Source organism: Lottia gigantea, assembly GCF_000327385.1.
Source record: "Lottia gigantea unplaced genomic scaffold LOTGIsca_67, whole genome shotgun sequence".
In the NCBI taxonomy this organism is placed as follows: Eukaryota; Metazoa; Mollusca; class Gastropoda; family Lottiidae; genus Lottia; species Lottia gigantea.
The window spans coordinates 1,069,205-1,096,281 of record NW_008710284.1 but is presented as its reverse complement, the minus strand read 5'-3'; the positions used below and the strand labels follow the sequence as shown (position 1 = coordinate 1,096,281).

The following is a 27,077-nucleotide window of genomic DNA, read 5'->3' as shown; positions in this document are numbered from 1 at the left end:
CCGAACATAGATAGCTAAAACAACGACAAGCCGACGATGATATTAAACCGTAATTCAAATAGTGTTGCAATTTGCGCGGATACTTTTTGCGAAATGGTAGTCGCGAGCTCTAATCTTTATCAGTTGTAGAAAGACTGATGACCTCGAGAAGGTTGTCTTGCCCAAAAAACTGATGACCTCGAGAAGGTTGTCTTGCCCAAAAGACTGATGACCTCGAGAAGGTTGTCTTGCCCAAAAGACTGATGACATCGAGAAGGTTGCCTTGCCCCATTTATTTAGTCAACCAGCTAAAAATGAGCCTTGAATAAATCATTATTACTCAGTGTTCCAGTGCACCTTGATTTAACAATTCAACTCCCTTTGATGTTATATCCAAAACAGTAAAAAATGCGACCAAGGATTGCTGGATAAGATAGAATGAGTATTTAATTATATATTCTGAAACTGGAGGATGATGACCTGAAATACTTTCAGTAACTAATTGTTGTCTTATTCACGACTTGGTTTAACTCAGTTACTGCCCTTGAATTGTATTTACGACACGGGGCTTTCACAAGACGTGAACACTCTCTCTGACTTCATCCGCCATAGTTTGATTCCATGTAGAACAAATTGATTTTCTGAATCCGTACAAATTACAATACTCTGAAAGTTGTATGTTATCGTTTCAAGACAGAGAATAATGTTTTGTCAGTTGGTTTAGAATTTCCGCCAAGGGAGAAATAAAAAATTAATTAGAAGTCATGTCAGGTTACTTTGACTCAGATCATTGGCTTTTTCCATTTTCGAACTTGGAACATTCAAAGTAACAATATCTGGACGATTTGGACATTTGACATAGGTCTATTTATCTGAATGACTAACTGACATATGAGCAAAGTTGTGACGACTCGTTGATTTACAAACTGACTTATTTACTCACAGACTAGCTCATTGACTCACAGACTAGCTCATTGACTAGCTCATTGGCTCACAGACTAGCTCATTGACTCACAGACTAGCTCATTGACTAGCTCATTGACTCACAGACTAGCTCATTGACTCACAGACTAGCTCATGGACTCACAGACTAGCTCATGGACTCATAGACAGACTCATTTTAAATAATTAAAGAATTGCCTTATTGGCAATAGCAATATCTGGTGGAAGGAGTAATCTCCTTAGCAGTCCTACCACTTAGTAATTCTGATTGTTCCCAGACAATGCATGTTTCTTCGTAAACAAATATCTATCGCTATTCCGCGTTTACTGTTATTCTATTTTTAAAAACTCGACTAGTCATTGGACAGATAATCGAGGTCAATTGGGTTGAAAGGTCAAGGTTAATATTATTGAGTGGGACATACTAGATTGACGAAACGAAAATATGGAAAATGAATAACGAATCGACGGTTAAAATGGATAAAGAGAAAGCTCTCGACTGGATATAATGAAGAGAAATGTGATATATGCCCTAGTGATAGTTGTTATTGCCCTGGTATATTCAGCATGTGGGAAGGAATCGACTAAGCGTTATAAAGGTGAGATTAAATCGACTTTGTTCTCGTCTACTCGTCGCTTTATATTAACTATTTACACTATACGCTGTATTGGTTGTAGTCTCGCCGTGTAATCATGAATTATGTGTGAAATAAATTTAGCCTACTGAAAATATCACCCTATGCATTCGCCGAACAGGTTTTGAACTTTGTTTTTGGGGTTATATGTGGTCTCATCGAGTGTATTCGCAAATATGTGTTTAAGAGTTTTAGAATACTGAGAATTTCATCCTTTCGGCCCTATATTTTCATCACTTCATCTTTTTAAGCTCAGTATTGTGTCTCAGTAGTTTGTTAAGTGAAAATGTTACGTTTCTTTTCATACTGATCGACATTGCTATATGTACCACAAAAACGAAGCTGAAATATGTCCTACTTTTGGATTGTTACTTTCTACTCGTTTATATTATATAATAAACTAACGAAATAAGGCACATGATTCTGTCAGGTCCGGAAAAGTAACACGTAAAGAATTATTTTGTTGTATTTCTGAAAAGTGATTCCGTCTAATCGGAAGCTTATTTTTTTTTCAGATGAGTCATTCCCGGATAGTCTGGAGGTATTTAATAGAACTATAGCGTGTGGGGATCACACCCCTGGTAGCTTCCCCTCCAAAACATGGACTTGTGCCAACATCAGGTATGCTTCCAGTCAGTGGCGGAGCCAAAGGGGGGACACTTTTTTTCATGTGTATTGGGGACAATACAAGCATCGATTCAATCTATTCCAATTTCCAATCAGACGTCTGTGGCTCTTGTCATTCCTCTGTAACTAAGCGTTTTATGACGTCACTATCACAAAGGGCCTTAGATATTATTAGCAGCTTTTGAAACAGTGACGTCAGGGTTTTTGTTAGGTGAAACTAGTTAGTTATGCGAATGACATGTCGAGTTGACAAAACCCACGTAAACATTAAGTGTAGTCTCATAAAAAAGTAAATCGATATGAATATAGTTATATAATATTAAAGAAAATATTATAGATACTTCTTTCAATGCAATATCCACAGTTGTTAAGTTATTCTTAATTTGAGATCTTTTTTTTCTACTCGAGGTCGAGTGATATAACAGATCTTTGAATATATGAGGGCTAAATTGATATTACAAGCCTTTTTGTGGGTTAAATGCTTTGAACATGATTTTTTTTTATTATAGTGTTGATGGAAATCGTCTAGCGTTTGGATACAGTGACATAAGCATTGGTGAATGTACGGATACAAAAGGCAAACACGAGTTCATGACTTTGTGTAAGGAAATGCTGAAGCAAATCGATATCTATAATCCAATATGGTCGGTTTATGTAAGTTATTATTTTTAAGAATAAAGGGGGGAATAACAGAAAGTGCTTAATACAATTTAAAAAACGATGGAAGCTAACTCTGGGCATTCTGTGAAGAGCAACATGTTAACAATATTGTACCAGCATCACTGCCTCTTTACTAAAAATATCATACAAACAGTGCGGTTGAATTGGAACAGGATATAAAATTAACAACGCATGCGCATATTGATAATTAACTTCCGTTTCTTTCAGGTACCAAAACCCACTTGCAAAAAAGATCTAAACAAAAGAGCAATACTGGTTAAAAAGGGAAAGAAATATATATGGGAGGATAAAGAACCAGGCAAAGGATACGTGTTGATTCTACAGTGTATGATTCAAATATAACCTTGACCTTCCGGACCTTGACCTTTCGGCGCCTTGGCCTTAATTTAAACCGAAAAGTCGCTGTTGTTTCTTTTTTAATGTATATGGATTAATAACTATGCCCTTTTAATGCTAATAGAACCAGAGATCACGAGAGACAAACAAAAAATGACTTATATCTTTAACGTTGTTCTTATGACCTTCACCTCTTGAGAGCTTGAACCTTGGCCATTGATCGAATGACTTTTTAAAGACCAGTGGTATAAAGTATCGGTATGGTTTCTTTTAACGAATCGGGTTCTTCCTTATTTTTTGTTGTTGTAGTGTTATTTACTTGGCATGTTTTGCCTTAATGTTGTGTTAAGTTACCTTGAACTTGTGGTAGCGACCTTGAACTTGTGGTGGCAACCTTGAACTCATCTTATCATTCCCATGTCGTTTTGTGAGACTGTAAAACATCATCGAAATCGCAATAAGTCTTATTCAAAAGTTTATTCAATTTGAAACTTGAGAAATTTGGTCTTCCTTTTTATCAACTGGACTTTTGTGATAAAAACTGTCTCGTGGATGACGGAGTACAACATGAATTTATTGAAAGCAATAAGTGTATCCAAACAGAGTATATTTTGTCATTCCGTATAATTTGGGTAGTTAATCATTTTATTGAAATACTTGATAATGATGAAATAATAGCCTTTACGGATAACCTCCCACTTTGATTTTAGTTAATGCTAGGCCAGGCCAATCCAATATGCTGGTTGGGGTTGTTGGTGTGGGTGTCGCGACTATTATACTTATCCTAACTTGTCAGAGGGGGTCGAGAGTGTACTTTATTTAAAAGTTTATCAAAGTGGTATCTGCACACTGTATATGAAATCTATGCAGCAGATAAACGCACACCCATTAAACTGTTGCCATTATAGGGGAATTTTGTGGAAGTTTGCCACCAGCTATGCTAGAAATATAGAGAAAATAGCAGTAGTCTGGATTAAATGGGTAAATATAGAGTTATTCCCCCTCAATATAAATTAACAAACTTGATGTGTATTCATTTATTACATCGGTATCCAATGATGCAAGAAAAAGTCACTGAAATCCGCACTAAATTCATTACGTAGTTGAGAATTCGGTACAACGAAATGTCGGAAGTATATCACAGTTCCGTTGGCGAGAAACGCAGACCACCACGAAAACGTACCGACCGTTGTAATTGAGTGGTTCATCGACGTCAGGATCGCAAAATCGACTTCTCTTTCGTTTCCGGTCATAAAGATCGCGTCGTTTTTTCCCTCCAAAGCAGTTTTCGTCCATTTCATATCGTTAGAGCAGACGATGAAAATAACGTGCGGGTACCTATCACGAAAATATTGCATACTTCTGAATATATAATGTTTTGGTGCAGTTCGATATCCGTACAACTTCTTTACCTTTTTTATATAATCCCCACGTCGGACGTGCAACCCGACAAATACCAAATCGTCTGGCACTACGTCACCGATATCTCCATAATGCCTGGCAACGCTTTGACGTAGAATTTCAGTTCCCTTGTCCATAAATGGTTGCCTGATGACGTATTGCTGTCTGATGTCATTGATGACGTTTTCAAAATATTTCCAAGACTGGAGAAAATTTCTTATCCTGTAGTCTCGATTTGGCTTAAAATCATACACATGTGGGTCAAATCGACATGGCTTTTCTTCCACGATAACTTTCCTCCGGCTACATTCACACACGTGGTTGTAGGTCAAAGGTGGAGGTCGCATGTCAAATAAAGTCAGTATATAGCTCCTCCGATCAATCACGAGACCCATACCTTTGGATTTTGCGATCCCATAAGCGGAAGCGTACTGAAAAAGGTGATTTCCAAGTCCCCCTTCAAAGTAGATACACAACGTATGCTGTGGCCATTTTAAAACTTCTTCCCGGACGGCGATTGGTGAGTGAACCTTTGGATACATCCGGGAATTTAACATGGCGATCAGTCCAAAATTGAAGATGAGACTTATTACTAGCAGTCCTTTTTGGAAATCTGAAACAGAAATGATAGCGGATTAAGCTGGGTTTGCAAACTAACTGCACCAACAGGACACTATAAACAGCATCCATCCGTAGAAGGACATAGTAGTGACAGTTTTAAGACATCCATACCATTTTTACTTGGGGAGATTCTCTGTTTTGAATACAACTAATGCAGCAGTGGTATTCAAAGTACGTGTTTTCAACAACGGGTCTCGTTATTTGTAAACAACTTACATGGATCGCTGATGCTTTGAAGTATTTTGGACTGAGCATGTTGAACTCTTTCATGATTGACCCAATTCTGAAGACTCTCCTTGAAGTTTCTAAGATGTTGTAAAATTCCAATTGAGTTCCACCATTTTGCCCAATTGTATGAATCTGTTAAGGTTTGGTAAACTTTGTCTCGAACAGTGTCCATCTTGGGCGCGTTCGAAATTCATGGTTGGGTTATTTCGATTGAAAGCGCGTATATTCCGCATCAATTGCTTTTACGTGCCTAGGCGCGTTCGAACATCTACCCCAAGAACAAAATATAGCACACGCTGTTCGTCTGAAAGAGGTATGTATTTCATTTAATTAAAAAATTTGCATGTGCATTTATTCCCATGAGTTCAAAATGCCAAGAGGATATTGCTCCTGCCTTCTTTGAATGTTTTATCAAGTTTTATTTCCGAGATATTTATATACAGTCCGTCTCAATCCCAACAAGAGTTTACTCCCTTGAATTGAGAAAATTAAAACTTTGAAATATATTTACTCATCCACCTAGTTAGTACCATCCTTGAATTGTCTAAAATCTTTAAAAATAATTTGAAATATGGCCCACTTCGGAAGTAATGAATTCAAATTTGTTATAATCGTCTTCAAATATAGGTCATCGCATCAATATTTTTTTCAAATTTGAATATGTTCGAAATGCAAACAGAGATTGTAACCCATATGTGACATCCTACAGCATCATTCAAGTCCAGGATGAACTCGCATTATCTGAAGTTTGACTGTATGAAATTATTATCTAATACTCAACTGATAGCAACTGGTACTTATCAACGGTTATCTCCCTTACTAGGTTACGTTATCTGTGTTTAAACAATGGCGGGATTAAGCGGGTAAAGATCGTTATCACGTTCTGTTTGAAAACCAAACAATGCATTGATAATGGCTCTATATTTGTTTAGACGTATCTGAAGATTTCCAGTGCCGTCTTTAAAAACCAGGAAGACGTCCTTGTAATAGTAAGGATGTAGGACTATCTTGTCACAATGTCCTGGGTTAGTGTCCCATGTCTGTAGTGTTCATTTGATACACTAGCGCATTTTGGAGATATTTTTCAAAGCCTGGCAATAACTGTTTAGGTGCAATAACACGGCAAATTGATTCCCATGCCAAGGGGTTAACAAATTTGACAGTTAAAACGTCAAAGATGCCAGCCATCTGACGCACTTGTTGCTCCACCTATGATTGATGTCTGCACATCTGCATCATGTCAGCGCACGTACTTTTCATGCAACTTGTAAAAAAGACGGCAAGTGTGAATAAAACTATCAATTGAAGTCTAAAATTGGGAACAAAAATATATATCAAGGGCTCCTACTTTGAATAAAAGCCATATTTTTCTCCATTTAACCGCAGTTTTATGTCTTCATGCTGTGTGGTCGTATTGGTGGTTTTACTTCTTTTTGCTCTTAACAATACTTATTCATTGAACGAACAATTTAAAGAAAATTTGAGTTTGAAATTTAAAAAAAAATGGCAGACGATAACAATAACAAGAAACAGAAAGAAGTAATTGAAAGACATGAAACATCTTGCTTGACTCAAAAACATGGAGAGACTGTCGGATCGTTAAAAAATCATCGACATTATCACATGTTTAATTATCAAACACTCCTGAAGAAGTCGTTCACAATCTTATTCTAATCCGTTATCGGCCATTTTGAATGATACGGTTGATATAAAATATAGGATTGTAGATAAATTTTCCGAGACGAAAGAATAATTATCAAAATTATCAGGGTTTTTGTTTAGTGTAGTGAATGTAGAGCCTATCTAACAATGATTAATATAAAGACCATATTTTATAGCTATTACGATAATTCCCAGCCATTCTTGATATAAATATTTCAAATTATACTTATATATTTTAGTTCACCGGTCGCACGTCGTACTGACGACGTCGTACGGTTGTTGTTACAAACGACGTGCGACTAGTAATAGTTTTTGATTGGATTACACTACTTATATACTATGATATGCCTTGACGCTTTATGTCACAAATTGTTGGGATTAACGTCATCTTGACTTGTGCTTTACGTCATCTTTACGTCACATATTTAATGACGTCATAGCTGTATGTGTTTTTGCTAAAATTGTGTTGATGACCTTGTGCTATTGGATATGTTATACATGGATTATCGCTTGGATTTTAATGTCGTTACTTTGGTTACAATTTCTTTGGATTTACATAAGATGGAGATACTCCTTTGTAGAGTAACTATCCGAATGATTGTTCTTTGATTTCAGATTTTAAAAAATTGGATTGTATCTATTATTGGATAGTGCAATAATGGCAAATCTATTCTATTTCGGGTGTGGGAAGTCACATTTTCTGCAGTGGTTCACGCACTGTATAGAAATGCATAACTTGATTAACCTAATCATGTTAAACCGGAAGTGGTGACAGATGATGAACCAGCTCCTCTTGGAAAAAGAGATGACAGATCCAAAAGAACGACATCCACCTGCTGTTAAAGTAATGCCCAGATCAGCTCCAGGGGCAAAGCGACTTCCGCTTACAATCATGCACGGGGGCGTCTTGTGAGATATTTGCCGGAAACCATCAGATATACCTCCAGATAGTTGCAACAAGATGTAGTGATTACGAAGAGTAATTTTGAAGTCGATGATCAAGATATGTAAAAGTTGACGTTTTACATCAGATTCTGAGGAACTGTCGGTGTTGTTACTGTCCATCAAATACAATTCTCTACAGAGAATAGCTAGCTGCTGTCGAGGGAGGTAGGATACCTTTTTGTTCTCTTTTCTAATGTCTGCTTCGGAAAGACTTTGTTGGATTTTAGCTACGCTAGGGTAGGCATCTCTTTCGGAAACTCCAAATGGCTTGTTTAGTTTGTATTTTAGATTTTTCACATCTTTTTCATTATATGTATGCACGTTACTTTGATAGTTTTGTGGAATTTTGTGATTTGCTACAATCTTGTCCAATACGTCCCCAAAGGCCCCTCGTGGTCATAGAATTAGGTCACGTTGAAAATGCATGTGCATATTGACGTCAAGGACCACTTTTTCATATCCTCTTTATTTTTGTTCATTGATCAGTTGAGTTAGGGTTAGTTAGTTGATGAAAAGGACATCATCGCCCTTAAAAACGCGTCATTTTTCTAAATTAAATAAACAGTCGGCTTCTTGAAAAATTTGAAATCTGGGTTCTTATCTCTGAAAACGAAATATTTGTTTATAATAAATGCCTATCAATATTTAGGAATATTTTTAAACAGCGCTTGATATTTACTAACACATATCTTCAATATATACACAAAATACTCGCATTAACTTCTATCTTTGAATGCACGTGCTGTTATCTCTAACCTCGCGAGATTCGTGCCGAGAGAGATAGCCGAATATTTTGACAGAATCAGTAAATATTATGGAATGGCGAAAGTCAGCGAAACGAAATGATTTATTTTGACAAGGAAAATGAAATAAAAGTCAATGTGTGATTCCAAGTAGGGCGTCGATAGACATTTATTTTTTACTTACCATACGTCTCTTCTCACCCCAGCCAGTATATATCACTGATAACGCCCGCTCGTGAGCCCCTCGTGGAGATCATTCCATTTTATTGATATATCAGAAATTTATCTGCTGCTGATTCTATGATGGATTAAGGTCTTTAGACATACGTCGAATTTATGGTACCCTTTTTCCCAATTAGATTTGAATATTGTGAGAAAGATGTTCAATTCGAAATCATCTGTTTGGATTTTTTGAAACTGATTTTAGAGGCAAAATATTTAACTAAGAAGCATTCTTACTTCAAATACTGTAATATGTAATGTCTTTGTGATCTGTTATTTGAATGATATTGCAACAGTTCAGTTCAAAATAAAAAAAAACTAATTTAGGTCTTTGGAGTCGTATTTTTGGTTCAAATTAACATTTTATAGAAAAATTCATATGAGACATGTTTATGTGATATTTTTTACAAAAAAAAAAAACAAAAAATTAAAGAACATTCTTTGGCATAAAAAACTAAAAAATGTGAAATATGAACAACATTGACACTTTGTAAAATAAACTGAGAAAAAAATAACGATAAATATATTTAAAAAATTCACATATTTAAAATCACACAGCGGGGAGCACGGCGTGGAACTGTAGTGACACACGCGACCCGAATATTCACATAACTTTAAAAACCTTCCATAATATTGTTTTTAAAAATATTTCTAAGTTATCTCACCAATCTCTAAGTTAATCTTACAAAATGTAGAAAAAATGAAACCAAGATAAGACTAAGTTGGCCTCCCCGCCGTCAAATTTTTGAAAAGATAAAAACTAAAATATAAAGCGTCTGTTTATCCTGCGATCTTAATTTATGTTGAAGAGTCTTGGTGTTTTATATGTTTATGCTGTATATATTATTCCTAACATTAACTTATTGTTCCAACAAATACGTCAAGTTATGGTTGGTTGGTTAACGTTCGTTTCCAGTGGATGCTGATATCGCAAACTAGGTAGTTGTTGGTAGTTGTAGTAGTTGGTAGTTGGATACGTGAAGTTATTCTCTTTGGTCACTTTTATATTCTTGAAAACTGTACTTAAAATGATTTTAGTGTTCCAGACATTTGATTCGTCAATCACTAAAATTGATTTTAAATTCGGTTTTATTATCAAGGAAATAAGGTGGAGTTCTACGTTCTAATTTTTTCTAACATAAAGAAACAAGGAACAATGACCAACTTTCAGAAAGAGGAAATCCAAAAGAAAATAGAAACATGCTATCAATAAGGAAAAAAACAAATATAGTACTGAAATGAAATAAGGTGGAGTTCTACGTTCTAATTTCGCCATCCGGGCATTACATAAAGAAACTGATATATTTTGATTAAGACAAGAAAGTTGTAATTCAAGACACCTTGATAAATTTGTTGATGGGTTTTATTCCTTTTTGACTCAACCTTATCGCCTTGTTGACACTCCAGACGATTAACTGGATAATCAGATAATCTTTAGACGGGGTCAACCAGTTCTTTTCCCAGGGTGGCATAAGTGTCTTGGTGAAACTTGTTTGGAATCGACATGGCTTCGTCTCCCTTATAAAGCACTGTCCTGACATTTGTACGGAATTGTACTCCGTTCTCCCTTTCTGACCTTCCTGTTCCATCCCATCCTATTGCGTCTCATTAAATCTCATTTCAGCCCATATCCAACCCTATTTTCCCGTCCTCACCCGTTCTCTCTTCAGATCTATGTCTCGCCCTCGTGTCTCATCTGTATTGATTCTATAAAAGCGATGCCAACGAACGATGTGAAATTCTCTAAAGCGGCCATAATAAATAAAGAAAACTGACTAAAAGTTTTAAAAACATCTACATTTTTAATCAAAACACAAATAAACAAGGCATGATATAAATCATTTTAAATTTTTACATCAAAAATTCTAAAAAAGACAAAATCATTGACGCTGTGTTCCCACGAATGTCACTCTGACGTCATTAATCTTAATTTCGTACAAATTTAAGATGTCGTAAAATAAATTAGGGACAAGAAAAAACGAAATATGATCTGAGAAACGCACCGTACATTATCTCACTAACGATATGGCCTGACATTTATATGTAGTGTAAATTTTTAACTCGACCATATCTTTACATCATTAAAAATGAAAATACAAACTTTTTAAACAGAATAGTGCAGGGTTGAAACTCTTCGTGTTTTTGTTTTGAGAGAGATAGTGAGAGATTGGCACTTGATGTAGATTCAATACAAAAGAGTACAAACTTTGACACAATTTTTCTTGTGATTTTATAAACCGACAAAACTTTTGTTAGTTAGATTCATGTCTCTTTTCCTATAATTTTATACATAACTGCTTTTGAGGTATTAAATAAAACCACCTTCAATAGGCGACCAATTTTCAGCATTCTCCTGACCGCTTGCTTGATACAAGTTTTGACTGTATAACCAACATCTTCTAATAAACACTTGTTCCACTGCCGTCTTTGGTGTTCTATTTTATGGCGAATTAAACCAAGTTCTTTCATTAGAACTCTTTGAGTGAAAAAAAACTCTGCGAATTTTTGAAGTTGTAAATTCCCACACAGCGGAGTACTTGAGAAAATACGCCTACAAAATTACGGAAAATTTGTAGCTAAATTAAAACGCTGAATCCCCAAGCTGTGACACATGAAATATTAACGCCTCCATCATTAGTTCACAAATTTTCTTTTAGTTCATTACTTGAAAATTAGTATTTTCTCATTGCAAGTTCAAGAGAAAGAATTTTACTTGTTAACCTTTCTTGTGGTTTTAAAAAATCGTCAATTCTTGAAATATCTGTGTGTAACAGTCTCTTTTCTTCGTGGTATTTATTACCCATTTAATACCGGATCGGCAAACCTAAATGCATAGTCGGATGCATATTTTCAGTTGTAGAAATTGTTCGTCTATCATTTTATACTGATCAAATATCTTCATGCTGATTTCTTCTTCCGAATCGCCTGTGGTTCTCTGTCACATTCATATATATTTTGTCATCTGTATAATTTTGTCGTATTGTATAAATTTCAGACTATATTTCTATTTACATTTTATATTTTCAGACATCGACTCGTATCTATTTTTTCTTGTCAAATATAATTTGAAGTCTAAAAGCCAAAGAGAACAAGTCATAATATTCGAGACTGGAAATGTTCCCATAGCCAAGCTGTGTTGAAACGCCCTAAAATTCACATGAAAAACCTTTCAGTTCATTTGGAACATAGATGTCTTTGTTAAACACGAACCCTTCCGCCATTTACACAAACTGAGATTGTGAAAAAATTAAATTTACGTTTCGTTTTATAAATAAACGTTTTATCTCTAGCAGATATTTTAATTAACCGGCTACAGATAAACTTTGTAACCTAGAGATAAAACGAAACGAAATACATCTTGAAATGGTGACGTCACGATTCATTAAAAGACAATGGAATATCTAAGATTGTGTTACAATTAGTAATGAAAGTTATTTTATTGTCTCGAGTTCGTTTGAGGAAAGGTGGGGCTATTTGGAGATGGCTTTCATGAATTAATATTAGAAAAACTCAGAAATTTGAAATTATTCGTTGAATTGTTATTTTTTATTGGGTCTTCCGTTTTCGTTCTATTTGCCAATTGTATACCCTTGATTTTGATCATATACTCTTCGACTTGTAGATTATGTGGGCAAGGGAGGTATTCATCTGTATCTTTATCTTCCTTGTCCGGGGTAAAGATGGGTCATGCATCATTAGTCTATCTACAGTTTGTTTACTTTTCCCACACCCTATGATTTGGGTACAGCCGCACCTGGATGGTTAATCTCTAACCGTTATCTTCTAATCCAAGGGGTTTAATCGGGATAACTGGACATAATTTTACGGATGATTCTTCGGAATTAATTTTGGAAAAAGTCTGAGATATTTCAGTATTATGAAAAAATCGTTATCAAAAATGTTTTCCAAAACCTAAACGGCAATAATAATACAATTGATCATGCAGGCTTATATCAGTCTGCAATATAATTTTTAAAAAAAAGCTTTTGTAAGGCAGAGGTTTCTAGTTTAAAAACTAATATATGAAAACATATGTAGCACTCATTTGAAATAAAAAATACTTAAAAATGATCAAAAAATATCGCAGGTTTATATTGCAATTTATCCAAAATGAATGAGATCGTTTGATATATATCGACCGTCGTGTGAAGGTTTTCCTTCCAATTACTCTTTAATTTATGACTAATTAGCAATGTTTACATCTTCATTAAGGGATTATCGTTGGCCAGGGAGGAGGGAGGGTTTCTCACGTTGATTATTGCTTTAATCTTTTGATCTGTTAATCTTAACACGTGTAACGGCGGTTTTTTTTCTGGTTTCACGTCGAGGATTTTTCATTTATGCAAATTCTATAAAGAAACATCAATAGCATTGCAAATTCGTGGCTGAAATAAACTCAGTGTTGCAAATTTAAACATGCCAGAAATCTTAATTCCTACTATTCAGCTAAATGTTTCCTCCTTCTGATTAATTAAATCCATGCAATTATGTTGGGCAATTTGACAGTGCCTTTGGACAGTTAAAAAGAGTCAAACTTCTTGTAAAATACAGAATTAGAATTGAGATTATTTGTGAATTTAGTGACATGGCGCGAGATTGAGGGAGAGAAGTGATAAAATACCCCCAAAACGGCATCGTTGTCTGTAACTACAAAAATAAGTTCCATTATCATTCAGTTTTCAACACTTGAATTCACACTGAATAATTCCAGATAAGAAGTCATAATGAAACCCACTCATTATTTTCTTTATGATAATTTTCATTGAAGAACAATATCTTTATCATTATCATTTTTACAATTTCAATACTTCTCTCTTTTCAGGTGCGTGCAATCTGATTGGTTAAAACTGGATATGAAACCATGGTTAAAGCACGAGGGTTATAGAACGACATCTTCATCATTTCACACTTTAGTGATCATAGGCGGCGCTTCTTGTTAATCACGTGATGAAAAGAGGCGGTCAAATGATTTCTAATCAACACGCGTTACATGGAACGGTATGCAAGACTTCCTGTCAATAATGTATCACGTGATATAAAAGGGGAGGAGTTTAATGGTGTATGTTTAAACTTTATACCGATGTATATAAGTTTAAGAAATCTTTCCGTTATCATTAAATACTGATTCTACTTATCAAAAGTCAGATATCGGCCCGATAGCTCGGATAAAATAGTGATAACGCATGGACTTGAAACTTTAGTTCCGAAATCTATTAAAACTGGTGCAATTTTTGTCGTTTTGTGAAATCATCTAAGGAATTCGGAATTTTCCCGACTTATCGTTTTGTGATTAACTCTTCGTGACAATTTGTACGTGACAATCGGTGAATCGGACTTTCCAATATTCGGACAATTTTCTTCAGGATTTTTCTGTGTTCCGTATGGAGATCGATGGCTGCTATTGAATCTTCGTGGATTTCCCATCCCTATTCCAGAGACCAGAGCACTGCCCAGACTTCACCAACACCCGTCAAATCAGAGTCATCCAGCCCAAGTACCCGATCACCCTCCCAGAGTACCGAAACCAACAACCATCACCCCATCCATCGGGGCATGCACCCAGCTCTTAACCTACCAGAATACAACTCTAAGTTATTACCCAAAGAAGACGTTGAATATTATTTGAATTATCTTGATCATCCTCTTCCGACTTCGTCTCATCTACCACAACCTACGTCTGATCCACATCCGTTAACGTCAAGCATGTATCAAGGATCCGTCCACGCTATGTCCGTACAACCGTCCGGTTACCCACATGAAACTTCCAGTTCTTATCTGCATTCTAGTACGAGTCCGTTATACGTTCCGACTCCAAGAACGATGCTACCAATGCAGTACTCAGCCGGACAATCGCCACCAGGACGCAGCATGCTTCCCATGAACTATCCAACGCAGACGTCATCATCTTACAACCTACAAAGCGACGTTTCTTACGGATCCAACCCATCAGTTCCACAACGATTTGGTTTCTCTCCTACTCCGACCTCTCCGATCAACAGTACGACTGGTCGCACTGACACAGGATACAGCAGTTCCTTACCAAGAGCTCCGGGAATCAACCCCTATCCGACGTACATGGGAACGGACATTGGGCGATGGAACACCTTCAACAACATGGCTTTACAACAAGGATTCTGTCGAACTGGCCCAGGTGAGTCAATTTCCGATTCTCATTTGTTTTATCTTGGCATTTTGGACCTAAAATAATCTACAAATCCCGACCAATAAAGTCTCGAAAAATGCATATTTTATCGGGGTTTTCTATCCTTTCAGTAAATATTAATTTGTTCTGTTTTAAACATCTTTGATGGATTATTAGAGTCCTACGATTAAAAATGAGGTTATACGATAATTTAATAACAGCAAATTCATATAATATATATATAAAAAAAAATATAAATATGACAGAGTTAATGAATAAATGAAATAATAACTTTCTGTTCTTTAAAATTAATTTAAGAACCGTAAATTATGAATGGAAGAGGTCCTTAAAGGAAACTAAATTTTTGTTAAAAGTGTCTTAGCTAGAGTAAGCATTGGATTTACACTGTTACACCTACCATCTTAAAAACAGTGTCAATTTAACAGTAATATTAAAAACAAGTGTTAATATCACAGTGATATTAAAAACAGTGTTAATTTAACAGTAATATTAAAAACAAGTGTTAATATCACAGTAATATTAAAAACAGTGTTAATTTAACAGTGATATTAAACACAGTGTTAATTTAACAGTGATATTAAAAACAAGTGTTAATTTCACAGTGATATTAAAAACAAGTGTTAGGACATAAGATGCTATTAGTTCTGATGGAAAACATATGACAGACGAAACCTAGAATTCGGTAATTATATACACATGTTTTCTGAGATTGAAACATCATAATTCTTACGACAACTTATTAACCAAATATTTATAAAATTTCTTTATAATTTGTTTAAATAATTTTAGAAATATTAAAACAGAATATTAACCGTAATTATCTAAATATTTCGCGCTGTTCGTTCTTAAGATTATTGTATTTCTCGCAATGATCACTAGCTTAATTTGTAATGGCTAGGTTCTTTCCACTATTTTGAATATTATTTTAACTACCAGTATTTTTTAAAAACTTGGAATTTTTATCTCTAGAAAATCAAAATTAATTTTTTCATTTTCTCCTTTTTGAATAATTAAATAAACTACATAATTATTGTCTCACAAAATATGTTATAATTAAAATACTTCGTTAACTTTAATTGAACTTTATAATATAATACGTTATTAGTCAATAAAATACGTTATTATTTAAAATACTACGTTATAATTCAATAAAATTCGTTATTATTTAAAATAAGACGTTATAATTCAATAAAATTCGTTATTATTTAAGACACTACGTTATAATTCAATAAGATACGTTAATATTCTATAAAATAATTTATCATTTCATAAAAATACAGTATTATTTATAATTAATACGTTCTTATTTAATAAAATATGTTATTCTTCAAAATAATTCGCAATGCGTAAACCAAATTCGTTGATATTAAATCTAATTAATTAGATATTTGATATACATTTTAGAAGCAAAGGAAAATCATTTTTTCGATCTAAATTCATTTAAAAATTATTATAGATTTCGCAACTTTATTTTGAATTACGAAAATTCGTTTTTAAATTTCATCACCCCCTGTAGATTGTGTTTGCAGACTCCAATTAACCCCTTGTTCGCGGGTTTTATTTCAATTTTCAACATAAACACAGTACAATTTGTCCCCGGAGTAATCAACGACAAGTATAAGGTTAAAATTGCTTCAACAGTGATGAGATCTTGCCTAAAATTTGAACATGGTTCTTTGAGATTCTCAAGGGGGGAATTTCACGAGAATCTTTGAAGTGTACATGATCACAGGTTCTCGTGGTCTGGTTCGACGATGATGGATGTATCAGACATAACGATACATTGCCTGTCCCCCCGGGGATGTCTGTTTACACCGTAACTGAGGGGGGTTGGGTTCAAACTGACAGGTGATTTTAAACAGAATCTAATAACGACTCGTTCTCTAAATTGAATTTTCCTTGATCGAAGTTGAAGTTAAAACTAAAATCTCGTTTTCGCTTCTAGCTCGCTTTTGTGTGCTTATTTCAAGAGTTTGCCGAATTGTAATATTTCTTTTAGAGAAAGGGTTAGGATTCTAGTATAGGTGAAATGACAAATTATATACGATATTAAAAGTCATTCTGTGATATCTTCTAGGTGATACATCTCTTAGCTAAGTTACGACACATATTCTAATCTTGAAACGATAACAATATTTTCATAACTATAGTGTATTATTCTCTGTATACTCTAACCTTTGACCCGAAACATATTAACCTTTGGTAAAGGTCAAAATATATCGCCAATATTTGACAAAATTAATTGTTACTTATTGAATTGATCTCCAGATATACGCCTCGGTTTAAGTCACGTGCAGTTGTATATCATCTTAATATACGTGAAAGTTTTATGGCGTCATTGAAACATGTGCACACAAAATTAATACGTCGTTTTGTTTGACGATAAACTAATTTATTTTTCAAGGGCCATAATTTTTATGTGAATTACATTCGCTTTTAATTTATTTTTTCGATGTTTGCCTCAATTTTACATTCACAATGCAGTGACAAATATGCTATTATTTTGTTGCGCAGGTGATGCTTCAGTGGTCTGATGTTTTAAACGATTCTCCTGCCAGCGTTTATTTCTTCTAGACATACCTTCGTCACTCTATATATGTCGAAATTGGGACAGAATTATTCATATTTTGCTTATCGTTGAAATCAACTGTAAATTTGCATAAACGTGAAATATTCCAAACCTAAATATTTTGACTGGTTTTCTCTGTGATATAAACATTTTCTCAGAATCCACTTTACAGTTTCTATAAATTTCGACATTAGAGTAAACAGCAAGAGATTTACGATGGTATATTGAAGATATACTGACGGTTCCTGATTCTTTACGATATTTGTCCCCGTGTCAAACTGTTTATCCTCAAAGTTTGATTGTATAGATACAACGTCATTATTATTTTATTGTACATATTGCCCTCTTGTGACGTAATCATAATTTGATAATATTTTACCGCTAAAATTTGGCGGTGTTATTATTTTCAAAACAATTTTGAATTTCTATACCTGTACAGAAAAAAAAGCACCGAAACGGCGCTATATCATTTTGTAGGATAATAAAATTGAAAGTTAGAATTCCAACTTAAACGTGCTCAAATAAAATATAATGGGTAAAACTATTCTAATAATTTGTAGTCAATATTGTATAAAACTACACTTTCAACCCAGAATGGAAGAATATATTTTTATGACAAATGGTCTATTAATGTAACTGTCTGTGTTATTCCCCTCGAAAATTAGAATTTGTGAAATTTAATGAATTTAAAAAAAAACTTAAAAATGATTAATGGGAGGCTAAGCCAAAGTTCGCGTACTGAGTGAATTTCATGACTGCATGATTTTTTCTGCACCTTATTAGGCTAATAAATTTAAATGTACTTGTACGACTTAGTATTGTATGGATTTCTGTTATCAAAAGTGAGGGAATATCATGCAATAAATTGTGGATGAATTGAGGTCAAAACTCTAACGACCCTAGCCGAGTCTTTCCAACCTGTGTACATTTTTCTTTCACGTTAACGTCTCTGCATAAGAGTTATACTCGAAACAATTTCTAGGACAGCCGACAAAAACCTCGTCATAGAAAAATAGAAAAAAGCCGATTTGGAACAGGTCTGTTTCTGATAATTGTGTGTCATTTGGACGTGAGTGGAGTCACCTCGTTTTAATAGTGATAAACGACCACATTAAATTACTCTGGTGTAAACTTATCTGTTCATTAAATATCAAAATAAAACATTCCCCGCCCCAATTACACTCAATAATTAAAACAAGAAACACAAATAAACAAAATAGATTACTCCTGGGATCGTTAACGTCATATCAATAACTATTACGTCATAACGTACACGACGTCATTAATTTTAAATTACGTCAAATTTTTCAAAATGGCTACCATTTCAAAGGAACACGAGTTACTTTGAATATTTTGATTAGTTAATTCAGTATTATTTTTAGAAATTTTTTGACAATTAAAAATTAATATTGATGTATATAATTGAAGAGGTTTTTGACCAATTTGAAATTCTGCTTTTTGTTTAGCCTACTTTCCGTTTTTCAAAATTTGTCAGTTTACTACAGATTTATGTGTATAATTAATTTTTATGAGAAACATAACAACGTCTTGTATTTTGTACGTGTGTGGTTTCGTTTATTTTCTGCTACAAATTATACAGTAACGAAAGTTTTTCTCAAACAGACCAGAGTCACGTTTTGTGGTTAAGGATGGTTGCAATTTAAATCAGCCACACTCCATTAAGTGTCGGTATCCTTAAAAAAATATTTGGACAAAGAAATTGGGAATTTCTGAGTTTTTTGTCTATCAGCATGCATTAAATTGACTGCGTGCTTAACATTATTGAAGTAAAACATAAATTTCAAAGATTATGATCAAATATACGAAAGAAATATTATTTTTACAAAATATCAAGCCAACAATCCCATTTATATGAAAAAAATCGTGAAAAAGAATTAAATTTCGTTTCAAAATATCACAAAAACTCCTAAATTTGAAGTAACCATACTGAGAAAGGCACGTGACTATGTTTTTAAGACCCGCATGGTGCCTCTATTTAATGTGCCTGTATTAACAGAATTTATTTTTTTGTTTTGCAATAAAAGATAACTGTTCGTATGGCCAGCTTCAATTTTGACGGTTCCTGATAAAATTTGGAATCAATTTACACGATTTATCTTTACTGAAACGAATCATTAAATGTCATTCTGTCTATGAAAGAAGAAGGCTGTTTTTATACATTCTTTGAGGTTTTATGGGTGTTTGGTCCAAAACAGAGCGTACATGCTATTTTGGTGGTTGTATTCCATTGTAGGTAACTTTATCTCAAATGTGCCTGAACTGCAAAAAAAAAACAGAAAAAAAGTGCAGTTATTAACCATCATTTTGTCTAGCTGTTAATTTGGAGCTGGGGATCGTTTGTTGGTTTGGATCGTTAGTACTTAAGAGTTTTAATTATTACTACCTATTTCTGTCAGGTATTTTTCCTTGGCTTCGACAACACTTGATGATCAAGTACGGACCGGAAACGATGTTAGGGACTTCATGCGAAGTAGTTTTAGATTTTGATTGACATATTATGGTTTCTTATCATTGAACAAGTTTGAACTCCGATCCTTCATTTGATTTGACAATTTTGACTCTCAAATATTGTCCTAGTTGGTAGTCTTTTAACTTTAGCTCAATGTACATTCATCAGAGAATGAATTCTGTAATGTGGATGTGGTTATCTGAGATGTTAATCTACAGCTGGTAAAGAAAGTTTTTAGACGACTGAACTGTATCTCAATTCGACCAACAACCCTTGACACTCAGAATCCCACCATCCCTTATCTGAAAACTGACCCCCAAGAAGCATATCAGAGGTTCGGGTACACAAATTAGGGCTTGACATTATAATCCTAACGGGGCATTATTGATATAGTCCAATCTTTAGATAAAAATTACATGAGAAACATTGTTGTGCTTCCTGGCAACGTGGTTAGTCATGGACTCGAGTGTTGGGGTGGTCAGAATATAAGGTTACCTGCCCAGTACAGAGAAGTATTCAGTGTTCAGTAATAGTGGGCATTTACTTGCTTCGTCAGCGAGCACTGTAGTTGTTATTGTGTGGAATTGGAATGCATTTTTGGGTATTGCGTTGCTGATCCAATTTGGGCAAATGAACATTGGCCATAACCATGCACTGAGCAATTATGCCAGAGCCGTTGTTCCAATTTGCGTTTTTATGTCTTGGTAACGAACATGAAGGTTTCAAACTTAGTAATATTGGTTATATCTAGTCTATTTTTCACCCAGTATAAGTCTAATTTTATAGTTACTTGACCCGAAGACTAAACCCCCTTAAACCCTCATTTTTACCCTCTTCAACCAGAAATTGGGGGTTGCCCTGCTATTAATCACACTTATTAGAAATTACTGGGAAGAATTCAATAACATAACGGATATTATTGCCTTCAGCCTAAGTTATAAAACTGTCATAGGTCATTTCTGAAGTGTACATAGGACGTTCATAAAATGCATTATAGAATGTTATTGGGTTCGCCAAGCTAAACACAACCGTAGATTGACAAACGCAATACACGAATGTACAGTAGAATGACTTAGGATGCCCCGGAAGGCCTGGGACATGGACTGTTTCCGTTACATATACCATCCCTAATTCTTAAGATTTGAAGTAATTTGTCTTGAGACTCGTGATACATTTAGAAACTAATTCTTTGTTTGTATCATTCACAACAATTACCGTGGTTCCCTGTCTAATGCCCCCCCCCCCCCTTCTCCTGCAGCCTGACGCTCTCAGTATGGTTAATTTGTAGTTAAAGGGCTGTATCAATATTTAACCTGAACTTTATTATATGACAGTAGCTACAACCGAGTTTTATCTCAACGTAAATTTACACAATCTGCTCATATTCCTGATAAGATTTTAATACATTGTTTACTAAATACGTCATCGTTATCTGTGCACATGTCATCACAGAAATTGATGACACGGCATAAGCAGATAACTCCACATGTAGGTCTTTCTTGTATTAAATATTTTACTCTTAGAGCAAGTAACAGGCTTGGAGATAGCAAAAAAAAAAACTGTAGTAGACATGAAAAGGTTCTGCATGGCACTTTTTTCGAAAACGATTTCTCTGATTTGTTGTTGGTTCTCTTGTGTAATTTAGTACAGATTTTTTCGACCTCTAAATACCCTTGTTATCGCCATTTTGAATTCGTTGAAGCACTTAAAGAACCCACAGCGCCCACAAACAAAGATGTCAGTAAAAGTTAATTCGAGTATTTCTCACCATTTTATTTCATGTATCGAAGTTAAAATTAACTAGTTGGTGTATGACATTCGACTTTAACCCACTCCAGATCTGATTAGACCTAATTTACTAACTCGTACTTACTCTTTCAGCGGATTGACACGGCTACACGCAGCTTATTAACGGTAATTAGTCTCCGCCATGTTACAACACGTGACCTCATGTACCCTTAGTAACCTCCGTGTCACGTATTGGCGCCGTTTCCAACGTGGTAATGTCAAAACGAGGAACATGGATCCTTATCTCGTTCTAATTGGAACTTCATCATGAGTTTTGTATCTAAGTACGAATTAACACGGTCGAACATGTAGTCAATTTCTTAATGAGATATTTCTTACTTTTTTAATCAAAATAAATTTGACGTTAATGTGAGTTGAGGAAATATGTTGAAGTTAACCTCCGGTTCGTAGGTCGCCATTTTGACATTTGTAAAACGACGCTGTAGTGTATAAAAATATAAATCTATCTTGTGATATCTGATGTAATACCGCTGTAATGAAGATGAATTTAACAGTTCTACAATCTTGACACATCTTTTTTACGAGCGAGAAGAAATACAGTCCAACATTATAATAGATATTTTTTTGAAAACCATAGATACATATAGAAATAGTTAAACACAATTTGTATTCGAAATTAAAGAAGTTTTTTTTTATACTTTTAATGTTACACTTAAAACAAACGATCAATGAATAAATGTTATGAAATGATTTGAATAAATTAAATGAATAGAATAAATTAAATAAATAGAATAAATTAAATTAAGTGAATAAATCAATTAAATAAATATATAGACTTAAATAAATTAAATAAAAAAACGAATAAATAAATTAAATAACAAAAACATTAAATAAATTAGAAATAGATTCAAAATAAATAATAATAGAATACATTGTATGAATTTAATTAATAGATAATTAGAATGAATTCAGAAAGAAACATGTACAAAGTTCTCTAATTACAACTGTTTTGTTTCTTAACCTAGCCCCAATGTACAAACGAGCATATATTTTATGTCATTTTTTATTTCTAGATGGTCAAGACTACTACGCCGATCTGGAAGGTCGAGAATGTGTCAACTGTGGTGCTCTATCGACACCGTTATGGAGACGAGACGGTACAGGACATTATCTCTGCAATGCTTGTGGTCTCTATCACAAAATGAATAGCGTTAATGGAGCAATTTTGAAACCTCAACGACGATTGGTAAGTTACAGCTTGATATTGGCATTATTTTAATAAATGAGTTCTATCATGTTATTGGTCAAGACTTAAACATCAAAGTTTGTAAACATCTGTAATAACGAAATTTGTTAAACAATAAAAATTGAGCTGTAAGATTTTGGATTCTAAAACTTTTTCTGTTTTTTCAGTCTGCCTCAAGAAGGATTGGATTATCATGTTCCAACTGTCACACTAGCACTACTACCTTATGGAGAAGAAACAACGAAGGTGAACCAGTCTGTAATGCCTGTGGTCTTTATTATAAATTACATGGGGTAAGATCTATAAATAGTTCAAATTTATTTCTCTTCACCTGATTGGATGTCGTCTTTACGTCATTTCCCTAGTTACGTTAAATGACAGTCAATCTATAAATGGATATTAGTGATCCAGAACAGATCTGGACTTATGTAAAAGTAACATTTTGGTGTTGTTCGTGTAAAATAGCCACAAGTATTTGTGTAGTTCCTGAACTTAAGATCCCGATTCTATCTCTTTCTGAAGCTCTAATCTCATCCTTTGTATTATAATTTCAGATAAATCGCCCATTGGCAATGAAAAAAGATGGAATACAGACCAGAAAACGAAAACCTAAAGGTCAAGGAAAGACCAAGTCTTCATCCAAATCGGATTCAGTTGGTAAGCCAAGTTCTTTTGATTACTATTTAAAAAAATAAGCTGCAAGAAGCATAGATGACCATATTATCTTTTCCTTTACCAAATATTATGCGATTGAGCCTAGATGCTTTCCCATTCTACGTTGCTTTCTATATTATCAAATTCATCTTTTTCAGAAGTAAAATCAGAACCATCAAGTCAAAGCAGCAGCCACAACGAAACTCCATCACGCCACCTACCGACGCCACCAGAAAGTATGTCCGGTCAACTAACCAATCATTATTCAGCTAGTAGCAATATGGCGTCGATTCAAAACAGCTCAATGACTTCGTTACCAAACGGATCTGTGACGTCATTAAGTCCAAACCTCTCGGAACAAAGTTCTTTGAGCAGTCCTATGCACGGCCACACCCTGTCTTCGCCTCCAAATAGTCATCTGTTCGCAACACCTTCACCACCAAAAGCAGTTCCGGTCAACATGGACAACGATCATGCGCACTCTTATTCAGGAAGTCACATGAACATGCATTTAATGGAACCTGGCTCTGGAAATCAAGTTCCCGTTGCAGCTAATTAGAATTGGATTCTGGTAGATTTCTTGGTATTGTTGTGACTTCGTGGAACTGCCTGAAAATGTTCTACGAGAGATTCCTTTCTTATCCATATTTAGATACGATTAATTGGAGTTGTGACGTAATCGACATAGTGCTGCCATTTTGAATAAACTGTCTCCTTGAGTGACGTATCAGATCTCACGATATTGTACGAGATCTCATGTTGTTTTGTGCGTGCATTCAGATGAAACTGGATGACCTAGTTTCTGTTTTCTGTTGTGCCTTTTCAAAGCCTCCCATGCAAAACAAATCAACGAAAGTCTCTATGATGTCGATGAAACGTAGGTTTTTTAGGGTAATTTTTTTCAGTATTTCATTACACTCAGGTTGTATATATAGTGCCATATATTCGAGACTATGTATAAGAATATATAGTCTCGATCAATTTGTTGTGTTTGATATTTAATATGATTGTACATATAGAATTTAATTTTCTAAATAATGCTATTTGATTGGTTCGATTTGAATCTAAAAATAAACACCAATCAAATTGATCTAATTTCTTATGACATGATGTGCCTTGCCATATGCAGTACATTTTAAAAATGAGTTTTGCGTTATGATTGGTCGAAGTTTTGTCCAATCATATTCAGAGATTCTGCTATAATGCTAAAAGCTACCATATCTTGCCAATGTGCAACATATAGCATGAAAGATATACATATTTGATTGGTTGATTTTGTTCAAATTTAAACCAATCAAATGCACTTATGCTGATATCATTTAAGTGCCAAATAATGCCCCATATCAGTAATTATGTTTTACGGAAATAAAGTGCCTTTCATGCCTTTTGTGCCTTTTCAATATTAGTGTTCATGACAATAAAGTGCCAAATATTGTTTGTTCTCTTTCGAGACAAACTACGACTCCCTCCATATATTATTACCAGTAGATTCGAACCCTGAGCACCGTGTACAGTATTAAGAATTGTTGTATATATATTGTTTATGTTGCATGATTATTTGTGTACAATTTAAATTAATTTAATTAAATATATATGGAAACATTTCTGTTGTTTTTTGTTATAATTATTATCTAAGTTTTCACCCAGGTCACAATTTTGTTTCAGTTTAGTTCCAATGTTGGCTACGGTACACTTTTAAAGACAGACCCATTTAGAATAGTAGGACGTGCAGCTTTTTATTTTATTTACACTTTAAGAAACTATACATGTAGTAACGTTTTGGAATGATAGAAAATGAATGTTTCGGACTAAGTAAAACAAAGTCGATGAATTCAATTCACGCTTGGTCTAATTTCAGAACCGATGCACGTGCATTTCGGCAATTTACGTAAAAGTGTGATAAATTTCCCTCTTCATCGACAGATTAAGAGATAAAAACACATAAGGTAACAAAATCTTTTTAATTAAAAGTAATCAATGATATATATGGATTTGCATTGCATTATTTTGCTTACGCCGACTGTTCGCGGCACATTTGTTATGAGCTGTACCATATTGAACGACCAAATAATTGTGTTACGTTTAGTTAAATCCGTTTTGTAAGTAAAATTCTTTGTCATACGGTACAGGTTATATGAGATAATCCATCGCTTGGCTATGAATTGTCTGCATTTTTAAAAGCATATTGCCCAGTCCCGAGGACCTCGTAATAGTTTAAAAGTTATTTGTAGAGGGGCCTTTTGGACTCTTTGATTCTTACTTTTATGCGTATAAAAGACGAGATAACTAGCTGATTCTTATTTTTATGCACATCGATAAAGTATAAAGTAGATATCGTATACACACCATCAATTATGCATCAAATTTGAAAAAGAAATGTGAATATTTACATAAAATAACAGATAAATATCATTTAATAAATATTTAAACTGTTAAGAGATCTAACATAAATATATCATACGATATTTATTTTCAATAAAAACAAAACCTTGACACCTGATACCACTCGCCGTCGTCTTATCGGGTAAATAAATAGCTGTTCTTTAACAGAAAAATGTAAACAAATTACACGATTAAGATGTAATAGAAATGGTTAACATGTGATGTCTTGAGAAAATATGTACATGTATGTGACATTCTTTCAGTAAATATAACCTTTTGTTAAATGATACCATAACTTTGTTATAACGGTACATTATATATGAAGGTGTTTCTTTTGGGGATAATTGTTGATTCGTCCCAGTCCTAAATGAATGTCCCACCATTGACGGTGTGTATGGGTGTGTATGGGGTTAAGTTAATGGTATATTTAATCATCAATAATAGAACTTATTTTCTATGCATTATATAAATTTGAAAATGAATTTGCTTCTTTTCGGGATAATTGTTGAGATGTCCTTGCCCTAAATGGATGCCCTACGTTTTACAGTGTGTATGGGGTTAAGGTAATCGCATATTTAATCATCAATAATAGAACTGATTTCCAATATGCCTCCATATAACAAACTGTTCAACCAGAAGCAACTTAGTTTTAGTGACATTGCAAAACCAACAGACGTCTGACTGAAAATTGGAATTGTCCAAATCGATGCTATCAATGACCAAATACACATGATTGTTGTAATTCTGCCAAGTCAGGACGACCAACTCCACCAACCTTATGTATATATATAAATAGTTAGCATGATTAATGGCCAGCCAAGC

At 34.2% G+C, this 27,077-nt stretch overlaps 3 protein-coding genes across 3 annotated transcripts; 2 read left to right on the top strand and 1 right to left on the bottom strand.

The window, feature by feature from the left end:
- Window positions 1-1,320: 1,320 nt before the first annotated feature.
- On the top strand, window positions 1,321-3,896 carry LOTGIDRAFT_235628 (hypothetical protein). The gene is made up of 4 exons (XM_009065048.1): window positions 1,321-1,520; window positions 2,072-2,177; window positions 2,693-2,837; window positions 3,072-3,896. Exons 1-4 carry the CDS (start codon window positions 1,430-1,432, stop codon window positions 3,204-3,206), a joined length of 477 nt encoding a protein of 158 aa, XP_009063296.1. The 5' UTR covers window positions 1,321-1,429; the 3' UTR covers window positions 3,207-3,896.
- Window positions 3,897-4,240: 344 nt separating this feature from the next.
- On the bottom strand, window positions 4,241-5,143 carry LOTGIDRAFT_129925 (hypothetical protein; the record flags this gene model as incomplete). Its single annotated transcript, XM_009065047.1, has 1 exon — window positions 4,241-5,143. The coding sequence occupies one exon, from the start codon at window positions 5,141-5,143 to the stop codon at window positions 4,241-4,243; it is 903 nt and encodes a 300-aa protein (XP_009063295.1).
- A 17,929-nt stretch (window positions 5,144-23,072) lies between these two features.
- LOTGIDRAFT_69716 (hypothetical protein) lies at window positions 23,073-23,833 on the top strand (the record flags this gene model as incomplete). Its single annotated transcript, XM_009064961.1, has 3 exons — window positions 23,073-23,219; window positions 23,387-23,512; window positions 23,774-23,833. Coding segments are annotated over 3 exons (333 nt in total), but the record flags the coding sequence as incomplete, so codon positions are not given.
- Between the last annotated feature and the right edge of the window lie 3,244 nt (window positions 23,834-27,077).

Excerpts from the sequence above, each read along its gene's own strand:
- LOTGIDRAFT_235628 (XM_009065048.1), top strand. The coding sequence starts at position 1,430 with ATGAAGAGAAATGTGATATATGCCCTAGTGATAGTTGTTATTGCCCTG. Across the intron at positions 1,521-2,071 it reads ATCGACTAAGCGTTATAAAG|ATGAGTCATTCCCGGATAGT; the intron begins GTGAGATTAAAT and ends TTTTTTTTTCAG. Across the intron at positions 2,838-3,071 it reads ATCCAATATGGTCGGTTTAT|GTACCAAAACCCACTTGCAA; the intron begins GTAAGTTATTAT and ends CGTTTCTTTCAG.